The sequence below is a fragment of the Papaver somniferum genome, chromosome 2 (genome assembly GCF_003573695.1).
Source record: "Papaver somniferum cultivar HN1 chromosome 2, ASM357369v1, whole genome shotgun sequence".
NCBI classification, from domain to species: domain Eukaryota; kingdom Viridiplantae; phylum Streptophyta; class Magnoliopsida; order Ranunculales; family Papaveraceae; genus Papaver; species Papaver somniferum.
In genome coordinates this window covers 185,334,212-185,351,743 of record NC_039359.1, presented here as the reverse complement: position 1 = coordinate 185,351,743, position 17,532 = coordinate 185,334,212, and the positions used below count along the sequence as shown (strand labels likewise).

Genomic DNA, 17,532 nt, shown 5'->3' with positions numbered 1-17,532 from the left:
GCTCGTTTGATCAATATTTTTAGAATATTAAAATAATAATAATATTTAAATATTTTTCTTGAGTAGCCTAGTCGGTCATATGACCATTTGACTTTTTAGTTTTTTCGTGGTTTGAGCAATATTTGAGAAAATATGAAGAAATCATGATTTTTGTTCAAACCGAGGAGTTTCATGAAACTAGGGAAATGATAATTTTGAAAACAAGGGATTGCAAGGTGTGGGACCGGACACAACTAGGGCATAGTCAGTCGGCTAGGTAGCCCGGTCCAGCAACACCTTTCCCTATTTTATTATTATTTATGAAACTGTGAAGATATGGAGAAATCGTGAGTTTTGCTCAAACAAGGAAAGTTGCTTGAATGAAGGAGTTTTCATGATTTCATGAAAACAAATAAATTAAGAAAAATAAGGGAAGAGGCGTGGGGGACCGGCCACGGCGGCATGGCTGGCCGGCCGGTGGGCCTGGTCCCTAGGCGCCTCTTTTCTATTTTTTATTATTATTTTCTCTCTCCTGTTTTGTGTAGGATTCCTCATTTGTCCATATTTTCGAATGCTCGTTCGTGCATCATTGTTGAGTACACTTGCACCATTTTATTGGGGCTTACTCGGTGATAGTCTAGATGCCCGATTGTTGAGTAATTATTACTAATTCATGAAATTCAGTGGAGAATGATTCATGAATTAGAGCAATAATTATGGATTGTGCATCTATTACTAATCCATGAATTCAGCGGGGAATTCAGGGAACGGGGGAATGAGATGAATTGGTTATCTATTACTAATCCATGTAGCTAGTCGGGGATTCATGGAACGGAGTAATGAGATATAATAGATTATTTTCAAGGAATTTAGTGGCGAACGTCACGGTAGAATTAATCTATTGTAGAATCAAGATATATATAGTTGAACCATCATACTCGTTCTGAAAGGTGCATAGTCAGAGAACAACGTGCAGCGTTGTTAACGTCATGAAGGCGTTTAGCCCCCTCAACAAACAATTATGTAGGAGAGCCGCCTGAATCTATACACAGTCTCTCTACATAGTCATGGAACAACGAGTGTCGCCGACGTCCTGAAGGCGTTAAGCCCTCTCAATAACCAATTATGTAGGAGGACCTCCCAATCGTTCTTCTATGTAGAGGTGGGTCTCTCTATGTAGTCAGGAAACAACGAGTATCGCTGACATCCTGAAGGCGTTAATCCCTCTCAACAAAAAATTATGTAGGCGGACCGCCCAATCATGTTATTCTACATAGAGGTCATGATGAAATGCGCAACATCTCAGCTAGTGGGAGGCCTTTCGAGAATCATAATCATCATGAATCTGAGAGGAACTCAACCAGAGATCGTGAAACGGTTCACGGATCGTAAAATATGAATCGTCACATGCGTTCATGAAGCGGGTCAGAAACATGCAGTATCATGATTTTACGATTTTGACCTTTATCGAAAATCCACCATCAACAATGTGGAGAGTTGAACTCATCTATCACTCAAAAGTCTATTTCAATTCTATCTCATATTGAGACAAAAGTCGTATAGCTATATAGACTTTAATTTATACATATTTGATATTTCGAGCTGAATTTATCTTGCTTGCATATTTCTCAAAATATGTGTTGGTAAGCTTTCGCTTTAACCAAGTTCATCTTTTATTCTTGACGAAAGTCAAAAGATGATCATGTGAAAATCTCCTGGAAACATCTTACATGATTTGTATGAGTCAGTCATTTGATGTAGACTCGGAATGTTTCGTATTGATCATTTGATCGCTTGAGAATTGCTTTGAAGCTAATAGTTTGTGTGAGACAGCTATTACCGTCTTCTAAGAATGTTTCAATGATTAAAATGGGAGTTTAAAACAATTAACCATTGATTGGATATAGCACAGTATGCGTACTTGTATGATAACTGTTGTAGATATATTCCAAGTCTGGGAACTTAGTACGCATACCCGTATGCGTACTGTTTCAATAGTTGAAGTCCTAGAACCATAGTATGCATACCCGTATGCGTACTGATTTCAACTGATGTTGGTTGTGAACGACAGTATGGGTACCTGTTTGCATACTGGCGAACAAACCAGGTCCAAGAACTCTAGGTATGCGTACCCGTTTGCATACCTGAGTGGGTTAAGTTCTAAAATCGGTTTGTTAATGAACAAATACATTTATATAATAAGGAATGCAATCTTTGCAAAACGTGGTTATAATGTTCATGAATTGATTCGAGTGAATCAAAATCGATTTTTCTTCAATTGTGTCTTGTATACTTCTATGATAATATAAACAATTGAACAACTCTATAACTAGTTTCATTTGAGTCATTTGAACTAGTTGTGATTAAGATGAACGAGGTTGATATATAAGTGTTCATATGGCTAACTTCGGTTAACTGTTGTTGATCCAACTAAGTGTACACGTTTAGGTACGGCTACCCATATCTATATGAAGGTACATTTTATTTGTGTGTAACAAGCTAAGAAAATCTAACGATTGAAAGATATTAGCTTGAATCTAATCATTTTTTCATCTAACAGTGAATAATGAATGCTTTGTTACCAAGGTAACATTGATTGCAAACCATGATTTGAAGACTATATAAGAGAGAACTTTAACAACTGGGAAACCTAATCCCCACACCTCCTGTGTGATACTAGTTGCGACTAGAGTCGATTCTCCTTTAACCTAGGTTTTTCTAAAACCATTATAGGTTAACGACTTAAAGACTTCATTGGGATTCTAAAGCCAAACCCAACTATTTTCTCTGTAGTTGCGTGTTTTGATCTTACTTTATTCTATTCTCTAAGATTTTCTCGAGATTCAATCTCCGATAGGTAAGATAAAAAGTAGTCACAAACATCTTCATCTCAACGTTTATGATTCCACAATATCTTTTTCCGCTACCATACGGTTAAGATCATTGTGAGATGATTGATTTTACTAGGTCGTTCTTCGGGAATATAAGTCTCGTGTATCAATTGGTTCCCGTTCACCTTGATTTATCAAAAGACGGAAAAAGAAACTCGTGGGTACTTCTGTGGGAGACAGATTTATCTATTCAATAGACTTTTCTGTGTGAGACATATTTGTTTATCAAGTCTTCGACTTTGGGTCGTAGCAACTCTTAGTTGTGGGTGAGATCATCTAAGGGAATCAAGTGCGTAGAGTCCTGCTGGGATTCAGAGGCGTAAGAAACGCGACTGTACCTTAATCAGTGTGAAATTGGTTAGGTCTCAACTACATTCCAGTCTGAAGTTAACTTGTAGTAGGCTAGAGTCTGTAGCGGCTTAATACAGTGTGGTGTTCAAATCTGGACTAGGTCCCGGGGTTTTTCTGCATTTGCGGTTTCCTCGTTAACAAAATTTCTGGTGTCTGTGTCATTCTTTTCCGCATATTTTTTCTATATAATTGAAATATTACAGGTTGTGCGTAGTTCAATCAATTGGTAAATCCAACCTTTGGTTGTTGATTGAAATTGATTGACACTTGAACATTGGTCTTTGGTACCGTGCAAGTTGTTTCTCGTATTAATCAGGCTCCTGGATTTCTATCTGTTTGATTTGCTTATTACATTGAGAAACAAATATATAACTCTTGGATGTATTTTCCTTGATTGAGTTTGAATGTCTAATTGATTCTCTTGGAAATATATTGGAGTTAATCCATACAGATTGCCTAAACGAAATATTGGGTGTGGTTGTTAGACCCCCGCTTTTTCAGGAGTGCTAATTAAACATGTTGCTGATACCTTGGAAACATATCAAATGTCCCTTTATTATCCCCAAAGAGATAACAAAATAAATTGACTTTTTAAATAGGGCTTTCTGGGTGGTGGGGCTAGTAGCACGCAAATAAGAGCAGTAGAGGATGATGTCCTAAAGCTTGGAGATCGATTTGCAAACCAATTACTAATGAAGGTTTGGGTTTCAAACAATTTGAAAAGTTTAAACTAGTGATGTTAACCAAAACGACATGGAGAATGATAAAATGTCCTAATTCGCCCACCTCGAGAGTCTTAAAAAAAAATACTTCAAATAATATTTCCCCGCTCAATATCATTAAAACAAAACAAAATTGTTCTTGGTTTTGGAAGGGATTATGGAATGACATTCAAATAATAGAAGATGAAGCAATGTGAAAAATATGAAATGGACAAAAAATTCAACTTTGGTCTCATAATTGGATCCCTTTAAATTCCCCAAATCATATTTTCAGAAATGACATAAAACCAAAAATAGTTGATACTTTGAAAAAGGCTAGTAATATTTTGATTCAAGATAGTAGGAAATGGAATGTGGATTTCTTACATCAGGTTCTCCCATATCACGTAGTACATAATATCATTGGTATTGATTTGCAACAAAACTCCGAGAGTCAGAACCCTCTAATATGGCCTCTGACCAATAAGGGTAATCTAACGGTTAAATCAGTGTACGAGCATCTTGTTAAAGATCACACAGATAACACTATTCAGCTTCCCCTGCTGAACCTAACATGGAGAAAAATCTGGTCTCTAGAAGTTCTTCTGTGCATCAAAGTTTTTATTTTGAAATGTTATAACGATATCTTACCGGTTTGTAATAGATTGGGTAGATGGGTAACAACAATAAATACCTATTGTACTATGTGTCACCAATCTATAGAAGCATAGGAACACACCCTTCTTAGATGACCTTTCAGCAAGGCAGTTTGATTTGGTATCAATGGTAGAATGGATAACAACAATGTTAGTATAGCCAATTGGATAGGGTTATTGATTAGTAATAATGGTTCTAGCTCTATACAAAATATGAAATGAAATCAATTGTGTGCTCTCACAACATGGTTCATTTGGAAATCTAGGTGCCTTAAATGTTTCCAAAACAATCAACAGACCCCTACAATTACTATCGATCTCCTCAACACCCACATCAAAGCTTGTCATAGCATCCCAGCAGACCTGGTCCACAACATAAACCCAGGCACAAAACAATTAGATCACACACAAAACAGAACTCTTTCATAGAGACTAACTATGTTATGCTACAACAATTGGCTTGACCAGTTAACTATTGCTACTGTGATTATTGTTCTAACACATGGGATGAGCAAACAAAGGACAATGGGCATTCCATTGCGAAGTGAGCACTCTAGAAGAAAGCAACACCTTGGGAGTTAAAGAAACAACGGTATAGCATCAACATCACAAGAAGAGGACATGCAACATCGAAATCGACAACAAGAAGCTTATAAAGAAAATGGAATGGAATCTCCCAAAAAGATTAACCAACTCAATTATAATAGAAGAAAATGTAGAACTTTTTTGTTATTTTATACAATTTACTTGTAACTTTATAAGGCATGATGGATGCCAAAACTTTTTTTTATTGCAGAATGTTATGTCACATCCTCTGGAGATGGTAACATTTATATAACTAAGTTGATTGTAATAATCCCACGACAAATAATACAGACTTTTAATTTGAGAAGCTAGTTTAATTTATCGCCTGTTTCAAGAAAAAAAACTAGTATTTGCAAGTACATAAATAAACAAGTCAACTTAACTTTACCTACCGAAAACGTTTGCGTATCTCAAAGCAATATATATGTATTAGGCCAGTTCCTACGGGAATGGCATATTCTTTGGTCTTTTGCACCCACTATGGGTACGGTAAAGTGAAAAATATGCCACTTAGACAGGCGAGGTGCAATTCCTATCGAGCGATAGAGTCTCAATGGCTCGACGGGAACTACAACTCACAATCAAAACTTAGCTGCTCGGTATAAACTACCCCACTCAGCATATTTCATCTAACAACCAAAAATATATCATCCTATAAATACCCCATTACAATTTCATTTCGAATCTCACCTCTTTTATAATGTCATATCTCTTCTAATTTTTCAAAATATGAACATGGCTGAGTTTAGGGGTGTAAATTGGGCCGGGATGTCCGACCTAATTATTAAATGGGACTGTATAGGGCGGACAGGAAAATCTCTTACCCATGAAATTAAAAGGGCTGGGGGACATGATTATTTATCTACATTAGTACCCATGGCCTGCCCAAGCCTGTTATGTAATTTGGGCTCGGGCGGGTAGGATCGGGAGGGCCTTGAATATTACTTAAAATTAATATTACAAAAATATATATGTATTATTAAAACTCAAAAGAAAGTAATGTAATAACATACAAGTATTACTTAAAATTAATAATCAAATACGAGATTGAGATGGGAACAAGATAAACCAAACTTCCTCTAATTTTTCTTGAATTGAATCATCAGATAAGGAAACTGCCTTAAATTTTGCCCAATATTTTCTCTATATGGTTAACAAATTTAGATTCCTATGGAGTAAAAGTTAAGAAACACATATGAGAACTATGAGGAAAATGAAAACAGTCATTTAGGCTAAGTAAATGGATACCATTGGCGGTCTAATAGGGCGGGTAACATTGATGGGCAAATAGGGAGGGTATTGGGCAGGGAAAGAAAATTTGACTTGTGGCATGTGCCCGCCCTCTTATTTAAATGGGTTAGGTATTTCCATCCCGTAATGGGCCACGGGCACCCATGGGTTGTCATGGGATAGGGCGGATGGTACTGGGTCTTGGGCTGCCGGGCAAAAATTTACACCTCTAGCTTAGTTAATAGAAAACCAACATGTCGCCGAAAATCAAATAAGAAGGCAGACTCCAAAATTTACACAAGCGGAAGATGAAAGTATTTGCAGGAATTATGCTTTTTTTTTTACTGAACATCATATCGTTGGTGGCGCTTTCCAAGCCAGGCCATTTTGGGAAAACGTATTTGTAAAATTTCAAGAAGAAACGATGAACTCTACAATTGTGATGTGAGCTAGCGTGTTGAGTGGTCAGTTCAATGTAATCACTAAAGATATTAATTTGTATGTTTCTTTGATAATGCAAGCGGGTCGAAACATGAAGAGTAGTGAAAGCCTGATGGACCTTGAACAAAGGTGTCGTGTGGAGTGACTCCACAACAACATAAAAGAATTCCAATATGGAAGTTGTTATGAGATCTTAAGAGTGTTGCCCGAATTTAATCCAGTTTTTTTTGTTTTGATTTCATAGTTGTCAACTTTAGCCTGAATGTAAGTTTTAATATTTTTCTTAATTTATTATTTAAATGTAAATCTATTTAAAAATATAAGTCAGAATCAAGAGCATGAGCTTAATTTTTTGCGTCACTTTACAAGATATATAAACTAGAAAGTACTAGTATAAATAAAGACTTTAGAAATAAAATCAGAGATAATGTTCTTCATCTTGTTTTTCTTCTTCATTTCACATAACTTTAAATCAATGTGTTCATGAATGTAGTTCCTTTTTTTTTTGTGACTAGTATTTTTCTTATTTTTCAATATGTTATGCCTTGATTTTTCTTGCTTGAACATTTCTATGGCTTTATTTTCTTTTATTTTTTTTTGAAGATTAAGTGGATTAAAAAAGGAAACTGTTACAGAGCATTTTCCAAAGTGTTGGTTGCACTTATCTCAGTTAAGTGACTCGAGACATTGGCTTCTACCAACACGTTGTTTTTCCCATCACCAGAATTAGAAATTACAAAAGAGTTTGAAAACTGAAAATATGAAAATAGAAAGGAAATGATAAAATATGGCATTCGTGACCATTGATGTTTGTGAAATTGTCTCTTTCTTGCTTCTTTTTTTTGAAGATTAAGTGGATTAAAAAAGGAAACTATTACAGAGCATTCTCCAAAGTGTTGGTTGCACTTATCTCAGTTAAGTGACTCGAGATATTGGCTTCTACCAACACGTTGTTTTCCCCATCACCAGAATTAGAAATTACAAAAGAGTTTGAAAACTGAAAATATGAAAATAGAAAGGAAATGATAAAATATGGCATTCGTGACCATTGATGTTTGTGAAATTGTCTATTTCTTGCTTCTTTTGCCAAGATATCAGCCACTTCATTGCATCTTTTATTCTTGTAAATAATACCCAAAAAAAATTCACAAGACTGCAAAATTTTCATTGCTTCTGATGTGATAGCCTGGTTTCTCCAAAAAATGTTACTAGGTTTGTTTTGAGCATAGAGTATAAGTCTGTGAGCATAGAGTATAAGTCTGTGGAAATCACCTTCCACCCAAAGTCTTTTAGGTCCATACTCTTTGCCCAGTTTGCCGCTTCCAGTAAACTCAGAGCTTTTACAGTGGAGGCATGGAATGTCCTTGCTCTAGATTGGTTAGTTTTTCCTGTATCAGAACGAAGGGTTAAACTATAACCAAAAGAATTAAAAGAATCAATCCATGAAGCATCAAAATTAACTTTAAATTGATTAAATGAGGGTTTTTTCCATCCTTGATCTGTGTGATTTTGCTTCCTATGTGAAGTAGATGCTGAGTTTACTCCTTGGTATGTGTTTTCAGTTAAAGTTTTCTTCAGAGGAGAACATAAATCCAAGTGTTTTTGGACTACTAGGGCTAGCTGAATACTTGTGGTAAATTTGGATTGAAAGATCCTAAGGCATCAACCAGCATATTATGGCCATTATTTTTATATCACTACTTATACTTACCCCTGCAATCCAATCAGAGTAGATATTTGCAAAGGAGAAATTAGCATCATTGTTAGGATTCATACCTATAAGAGGAGGTAGCATTGAAACAGTCTTTGCATAGGGGCATTCAATAAAGAGATGTTTAAGAGATTCACAATCATGCTCACAAAAAATACATTTCAAGTCTATGAGTTGTCCTAAATATTTCCTAACAGGGAATGCATTATGAATACATTTCCACACACACAAAAAAAAATTTCTCTGCAAGATGTTGAGCTTCCAGAAGGATTTCCAGAAAGAAACATTATCTGGCGTACTAATATTTACTGATGGATTTTTGAGCTTATGGTACATAGATTTAATAGAAAAGTTTTCATTCTTTATTAGGAACCATCTTAGCTTGTCCTGTTTCAAACTACCATTTCTATCTGTGAATATTCTAGTACTTAAAATCATTTCAACAAGAGCATTTGGGAAGTTATTTCTGACATCCAGTTCATTCCACTTCTTCGTATTTAAGTTCAACAACTCAGATACAAGTGTTAACGAATTTAGCTTGTTATTACAGTAAGTTAAGAGATTATCTTCCATACATGTTATCTATTTGTCTGTCCAAACATTTATTGACTCACCATCATCTACCGCCCAGCAGTCGAATTTATGAATCAGAGAGACACCATGTAATATGCATCTCCAGATCCACAAAGCATTATAGTGTTTCTTTGCATGAAAAACAGTTGAATTAAGTATTTGTCTTTTAAAACACACCCCAAAAGGGAATTCTGGTGGGGTACTAATCTCCAAGCAAGCTTAGCATTCATGGTCTTGTTCAGCTTGTTTGCATCTTTAAAACCTAACACCCCTAATTCAACGGGTTCAAAAAGAAACTCCCTGCTGATAGGATAAAAGCCTTTGGAATTATTATGTTTTCCCCACCAAAATTCCCTTTGGATGGCATCAATATCCAAAACTTATAAACTTCTTTGCTTTTCCCCTATTTCTTTACAACTATCATATATCTTGCTAACAACGATTTCAAGTACTACTCCAAATAAATCAAGTTAGGTTTTAATTTTATCATTTGAGTTTTTTTTTTGAGATTAAAGAAGAAGAAATTTTTGTGTAAAAATTTGGTGTAAAGATTGCTTTTGAAATCCACATATTTATAAGCGATATTGAAAGAGTCGTTGGAAATGGATTGACTACTGAGTGATGGGAGCTCCACCACTAACGATGGATAGTATATCTACAACGATATAATCTCTACCGCTGATGGTTGTATGTCAATCGTCCGATAGAGACTCGATCGCTTATTTTATTTATCGTAGTGGTGAGGCCAGTTTGCTAGGCCACGTGGCATGGCATTTGTGTGTGTTAGCCTGCCATCCCCATTGGAACTGACCTCTCTCTTTGTAATCTAGCTATTAGATTAGCCATCCCATAAAATTTAGGAGGTTGTCCTAACTGACGTGGATGGGCAATCTAGTTGCTAGATTAGAAGAGCATACGGTTAGCCTTAACATACCGAGTATAGCTGCTTTGTGGATCAAAAGAAAGAAGGAAAAAAAACTACAGCTAGTGTATCACTACTGGCGACAAATAAGGCCACGTGTCATCCTCTTAACCTTGAATATTTTGGAATCTTATAGTTTACTGAAGCCGCGACTGATAACTTCATGCAATTAATTAATTTCTTTTCTAAACACCCCCACCAGTTTCAACTTATCAACTGATCCCTCTCACCCCTCTCCCTCTCTTGTTTCTTGGATTTTCTTCTGTGATTAAGTTCTCTGTTTGAACAATATTGGGTAATAGTAAGATATAACTGGGAAGCATTTCAGGTCAGAAAATTTTGAACTTATTGATGATTCGGAAGACAAATTAGGTATGTTAGAACACAAACTATACTGTTTTAAATTGACACGGTTTCTGTTGATTATTGTTATTTTTTTCGTTTTTTTTATCTCTTTTTATTTCGTCCTCCCATTTTATCTGAATTCGTCATTGCAATTTGCAGCATTTGGTACTTTTCTCTGTTTTTTTGTTTAATTCTTTATTGATAAATTTGTCTATCATATTATGTGCGGTTCCATCTAACTCTGTTGAATTTAAAACACAAGTTTGGATTCTGTTATTATATGTCTTGTGTCGGTTTAGTTATATGGATGTTTAAGATGCCTGTGTAATTTTGAGTCGTCCCTATGTTGATTGTGGATTGGAACTCTATTTAGGGTTGTTTTTATGCGGAGAGATTGAGCTCTAATGTGATAGCACTTAATTTGGAATAACTTGCTAATCTGAGTGAAAATTTTAGGAATCCTAAAACAAAAATAAGGCACCTTTTGCGCTGATAGTATCAAATTTATTGTCTGCAATTACCGTTAGATCACTCAGATGACTTAGAGTCCAATTTCTGATAATCGAAACCCGTTGCGCTAGGAATTTCTTGCATTTATTTTATAGAATCCCAGAGTGTGTACTAAAATACTCCCTCCTTGCTAAAATTGGGTTTTGCACAGAGATTAAGGAAAGTAGAGAGAGGGCTTTTTTTCCAAAATTGCTCCCAAGCTACATTTAAGACACATATGTAGTTTTTAGGTTTACTATTTAAAAAAGAATTCAACACCAAAAAAAATTGCGTCAAAACCCGCACCTCTCTTGTTATATAGAGAGAGGAGAGGAGTATTTATGATGTAGAGAGAGAAAAAGAGTATTTATGATCTGCATGTGAAATAGAATTGCACATAATTCTCAATACCATGACCTGATTTTAATATAGAGGTAAATTAGGTTAAAATGGGGGAAAATATGAAACTTTTCAAGTAAATTAGGACAAAAAAATGACCAATTTTAGCAAGTAAACTAGGACGGAGGGAGTACATCATAATTCTGAGGTTCTTTAACTACTCCCTCCGTCCAAGATTAATTGAGCTATTTGGTTTTACACTTTGTCCAATAAATAATTGAGATGTTTCACTAATCAAGAGGTTATTTCTAAAATATCCTTTTAATTGATTATTGTTACTATAAGAAATATGTATAATTTGATAGTTATGTTTATACTCGTTACGTAGGTGTTTTAAAATGCTTCCCAACGGTATAAAATTTACGAAAAATCGTCGTATAGTTTAAGAGATAAATCATTTCTAAGTTTTACTGGTTATTATATATGAGGACATAATTGTAAAAAAAAATACTTAAACATAGGCCCTTTCCTCCATGCCTTAAAATTTGTGCAAACTACAAATAGCTCAATTAATCTTGGAGGGAATATAAGTGTGTACAGTGGAAAAATGATTGTCAAAATTATAGAAAAGCTTCATACTCTGTTTGACTGACCCAGCCTCTTCTTAACCAACATTGGACAAACGATGGGAATGATGTCCTAAAGCACAGGGTAGTAGGGCACAGTGGACCCGACACAGTTAGTCGCCCTTGTTTGCAAACTGCTCGATTTTATACTGGGTAAATTGGGGTATGGATATCATTTTCAAAATTATTGTCATTGATTTGATACTGGTAAAAGTAATGGTCGTGGGATATCCATTCCACTTGTTCGCAGAGGATATTGTTCTCTACAAAAGAGAGCTATATGAAATCTTCCCCTTTCCCCCTTTTTGAATTCTGTAGGGGAGAAAGAAATGTAGAGAATCTTTTAAGATAGGATTAATAGTACGGCATTGCCAATGGAAGTCAAGACAGACATATGCATGTGGTCCATTGTCATTAAATAGATGTGGGCAATCATTTATGAAGATGTTGTCCTTATTAGTTGGGAACTCATTGTCCTTTAAATTTTCATCACAATTCACTTGCACATCTTATTTATTCTCAAATGAGTTTAGTTTTTTGGTGTACACTCTGACTGGGAAAAGAACTAGTTTACCAGCAGGCTCCGTTTGTTTACTTCAAAAAAAGAAATCAAATTGAGGTCAAAAGTACTAATATGTGGAGCCTCCACCATAATAAGTTCAGTTCCTAGACCCCATGGTAGTGACTAATTAATTGGAATTTTGAATTCCATGGATGATGCTCATCTTAGTCCATTCATGCAATAGGATGCCAGCAAGAATTCTATCTTATCTAGTGAAACCAATCTGTGATGGGTCACAGATTTAAACGCAATCATCTTCGCATACAACTCCTATCTGTGGATTAATCATGTTAGCCAACCTCTGTTCATTGCCAGCTGATATCCATCTGAGTGTCTAATTCTAAGTTTTGCTCAATTCAACTCCACCTGAAACTTATGTTCTAACTAATTATAACTCCAACTCGTCACCTTAATGGGCTCAACTACGACTCTGCAATGTGAGTACACTTCCCTGTCATGCTTAAAACATGACGAGTTGGTATTTTTGAAGCTACTTAACTTTTCTAAACCTCTTTGTTGGGGGTATGTAAAAGTAAAATCACATCATAAGATAAATCTGTTTTGTATGATTTATTTATTTGTTGGGAGTTTCGCTCAATTTCTAGAGAATTTCTTGCATCCTGGAGGAGTGATGGACAAAGTACATTAAAGTAAATTTATTTGTTCAAATATTTTTCTAATTAGAGTTGATGTCGAATTAATTTCTTATGTTTCACTTGATAAAAATTCAATGGTTACGTCTTTTGCACTAAAAGCATGTACTCCCAAAGTCCAGGTGGGGGGGATTGCCTTAGACTTGGTCCGACTCTCAGGATTCCACACTGAGCAAGTTGTCCTACAGAATAGCATGGATGATAACAAAGAGGAACCAGTGACAGATTTGGGACTTTCAATAGGTCCCGGCAATCAAAGCACACACGTAGGATCAAATAACAATTCCAGTGCAGGTGCAAATGCAGGTTCTAGTGCAGATATGATCTTTGTGACTTCTACCCCGTTATCCGAACTAGTTTGGTCTCCACAGAAAGGGGCGAGTCTTAAATCTGCTGATTGTAACTTACCCGAGAAAAACTTTTCCTTTTTGTGTGGTGTCGCATCAAATACTCTGGTACATTCACCAACTCAAAGTATCACGGCCAAGGAAGCTAAAGAATATACAAATGTGGATGAAGAAATCTTGGCTTCATCGCAAATGGAACCCCATTTGCGTTGTAAACTTTCTGAAGCAAACCTAGTCAGGTCTCCAAGAAGCACCACAGGTAGTACCTCACCTATCTGGCAGACAAACAACCCATGAACAGAATTTGGGTATTATGTTTGATATCAGCATTTTTTTTTTTAAAGTTTCACTCTGAGACTTTTTCCCCTTGTGGGGCATGTCTAAAAACTCTGATGAAAAAAATGTTTTAGCAGGATCAAGTGGTGGCTTAGAAGAGATGACCAGTAAAATGAAATTTACATTTTCAAATACAGATGCGGAAGGTGTTCATCCAGGAAAAGAGGAAGTGGATATGTTTCATCAAACTGAAAGAGCTCCTATGCCAGGTAGTCATACATACGGCTGCAATTTTTTGGTGATTTCTTTATATGTTATTGATGTCTCATGAAACTACTTGGCTCCTCTATAGATCCTGGCACTGACATAAGGGGTTCCTCCACATCAAAATCAGATCAGACAAAGTTCTATTTGGCGCGAGTAGAACCAGCAGACAGGAATTTGAACTTAGGAGCCAAGTCTACTCCTACTGAAATCAACAAAGCTATTCGTAGTGGAGATAGTCATGCGTCTGACATGCAAGGGTCATTCTCTCCCGACGTTGCTACTCTAAAACAATCCAAAGTTTCTGATACTCAGAACCCACTTGTAATATCCCATGCAAGTGAGGAAGAGAGATTAGAATTAGCTCAGGGTATTCAAAAAGATGAGAAATGTAAAACGAACAAAATTCAACTTATCTCTCCTTTGCAGAATCAGGAATCAACCGCTGAAAATGATTTACAACTTCTCAAAGATGAAAGCGCTTGTGACAAGGGGGGTATCATAGCATCAAAACATGCTGCTGAAGAAGGTAAAGACTCTCCCTGCCAGAACGGTATAGTACTTGCTTCATCGACGGAGTTTCCAGCAGTCGATGTCTCCCCAAGTAGTAGCAAAAATCCGTTATCTCAGAGAAAAGATAAAGAAAATGTTTTATGTGATGACGGAATCAGTGAAAATATTCTAAAAGACGAGGATGATAGCCATGAGAGTGTTGAAAGTTGCAATAGCACCGGGATGTTTTCAGCTGGGAAGAGAAAATGGAACTTTGAAAAGCAAATGATTGTAGAGAGCAAGAAAGTGAAGCAGACACACCATGAAAGTCCTCATTTTGGACCTTTACAACGACAGGACAGCTCTTTCATGAATTGGATATCAAACATGATCAAAGGATTATCAAAATCTAATTCAGAAGATACACCTTCATTAGCTCTAACTATGAAAACTCATCATTGTAATCGAAAGAGTGAAACAAGTGCTGGTTTTCAAACAATTTTCAAGGCATTGTATTGTCCTAGCTCAAGGGTTCAGGATGACAGAATATTAACTCTTGATAGTCAGCTAGGAGAAGGCTCAAGGGAACTTGACAACAGTAGCAGTCCTTCGACTGGGGAAGACAATGGCAAGTGTAAGCAAATCATTTTATCAAATGACAAGTTCGATCAGAGAATATCTGACGGGGAAGGTCCTTCGACTCTGCCAAATAATCCTTCTGAGAATATAAGTTCTGATCAGGAAAAATGGGGAGATGGAAGTGCCAAGAACAGAAATTTCTGTAGCATGGCATCTAATCTCAAGAAAAATGGAGTAATCTCGGTAAGTTCCTCTCCGCGTAGTGATCCTGGCTCTCCATCTGAAGGGAAAGAAAACAGTAAACTTGGCTCTGTTAATCTTTCAAACAAGGCATTCAACGATGTGATCAATAGAAGTGATTCTCTTGGGAACTTATGGATAACAAGATTTTCTCCAAAAGTTTCTGGCCTCATGATGGGTTTGCCTAAGAAACGTCAACAGAATCTAAATTCACCTTCTGAGGGTCCGAACAACCACAACAAGATTATTTCCAATGCTCAAAATTCTGTAGTTTCACGGAAGGAGAAGAATGTTTCTGAGAGTAGTTCTAAGCCTTCTATGGAGGACACAGCTGATGGTAGAAGTACAAAAACTCAAAATTTTGTGATAAATACTTATGGATCCTTCGGTTTTAAGAGAATTAAAAGTGGTGATCTGGATAAATCCAAATGTAAGCTAAAAAATATAGCCAAACATTCTCAAAGATTCAAAAATTCAGAGGCATTGGTTTCTACCTTGACTTGGAGACTGGATGCTTTAAGAAACATCATTCTGTCAGGAGCAGGTGGTAGTACAAGCCATGCAACCACAATTTGTTTCTTTTGTGGCATAAAAGGTCACAAGTTACATGACTGCACGCGAATAACTGGATCCGAGATTGAGGAGATTTACAAAAAAGCACATCCATTTGACGGGAAAGAAGTATCGGCTTGCTTGTGCATTCGCTGTTTTCAGCTAGATCATTGGGCCATTTCATGTCCATGCTCTTTCTCCAGAAAAGAATACCAATCTGGTGGCAGGAAAAATTCATCTGAAAATGTTGATTTTCAGTGCCAGATTGCAATTACAACTTCTGATGGGAATAAAACGAGGGTAGATGCTGAAGCCAACGTGGGTAAAAATGTCAACTCAATAACGAGCGGAACAGTGATACTTGATGAAAGGACCTTGGTTGAGAAAGATCATGAAGTGTCAAGGAAGAAAACTTCCAAAGATTTCGTAATGAAAGGGAAGCAGACTGCTTCGGGTTCTACAGATAATGTATCAAAAGAAAATCAAATCGCAGCTTTTTGCAACTTTGTCCATCGACACATTCCTGCCGTGCCAAGAGGAACCTTTGAAGCTGTAAAAAGGCTTCGTTTAACTCGCACTGACGTGCTCAAGTAAGTAGCGCTCTCATTTTGAAGTAGTTGTTTGTTGTAAAAAATTTATTTGGAAAAAATTCAGCTAGAAATATCTTTGAAACTGATTACTAGTTATGTTTTGTGGACATAGATGGATGAAATCACCAATGCCATTTGCTTGTATCGACGGTTTTTTTTTACGGCTGCGACTACGGAAGTGGGACGAAGGACTAGGGGGCACAGGTTATTTCGTAGCACGCATTAATGGTAAATTTATAACAGAATTTATTTACACTGTAATTTGTGAATGTGTAATTATGATTCAAATGATTGGGATCCATAAACTTGGTATACTAGATTAATCTCTTACTTCTGTTTACTTTTTTTTTTCTTTTTTTTTTTCGTGTTTCTTTTAGGAAAACCAGGAGAGGGATCACTGGGTAGTCACAAACTTTCCCTTTCAGTGGACATAGCTGGTTTCAAATGCTTTATTGAAAATCGTTTTGTCTCAAACCACGACTACACAGAGGTAAAACTTGCCACTCAAATCTACAGCATTCTACTCTATGTGAACATTGTAAAAGATCTGAAGTAAAAAAACTCTTTCATGATTAGATTCCTAACTAGGCAAAACTGTGAGAGTATATCAAATTTATTTTTCCGTTAATCTTTGTAGTCATGTAATATGCCCCTCCTGATATTTAACAGGATGAACTCATGGCATGGTGGTGTGCAACCTTACTAGGTGGCGGAAAGATGCCACCAGAAGAAGATCTGAAAATGAAATTTGAAGAGAGAAAGAAGTTTGAATTTTAGGAGGTACCCAAACGTTACTTGTAAAAGAAATCTATGTTGTACTATAGTTTTTTTCTCCCTGCGTAAGATACTTCAGCTATGCTGTTCAATAGAGGGGTGTCGCAAGGAAACAATTTAATATGTCAGTTCATCAGGTCATGTATATAGAATTTTGATAAAATTTGAGCTTGTAGTAAATGAAGTTTTGTGTTTCATAGCTGATTATGAAACGTAGTAGTATATAGTTTGTATTCATGAGCCTAAGTTATTGATTTTTGTTATACAGTAGTATTTGTTTTATGAACATCTCTCTATTGAAGCGTGAACTCACCTGTACTTCCAAATTTTGCTAGTATCAGTTGTCTTTCTCTATTTCCACATG

At 36.2% G+C, this 17,532-nt stretch overlaps 1 protein-coding gene and 1 pseudogene across 5 annotated transcripts; one reads left to right on the top strand and one right to left on the bottom strand.

Annotated features, from left to right (window-relative positions):
• Positions 1–17,532, bottom strand: part of LOC113352498 — a 134,097-nt pseudogene that overhangs the window by 94,140 nt on the left and 22,425 nt on the right.
• On the top strand, positions 10,227–17,438 carry LOC113349988. 5 transcript variants are annotated; one of them, XM_026594040.1, is made up of 7 exons: positions 10,227–10,412; positions 13,177–13,660; positions 13,812–13,946; positions 14,030–16,394; positions 16,507–16,622; positions 16,772–16,884; positions 17,064–17,438. In XM_026594040.1, the coding sequence occupies exons 2-7, from the start codon at positions 13,249–13,251 to the stop codon at positions 17,169–17,171; spliced, it is 3,249 nt and encodes a 1,082-aa protein (XP_026449825.1). In that variant the 5' UTR covers positions 10,227–10,412; positions 13,177–13,248; the 3' UTR covers positions 17,172–17,438. The 5 variants fall into 5 exon arrangements, with proteins under 5 accessions (XP_026449825.1, XP_026449826.1, XP_026449824.1 ...); XM_026594041.1 differs by having other exon boundaries at positions 13,172–13,660; XM_026594039.1 differs by having other exon boundaries at positions 10,227–12,838.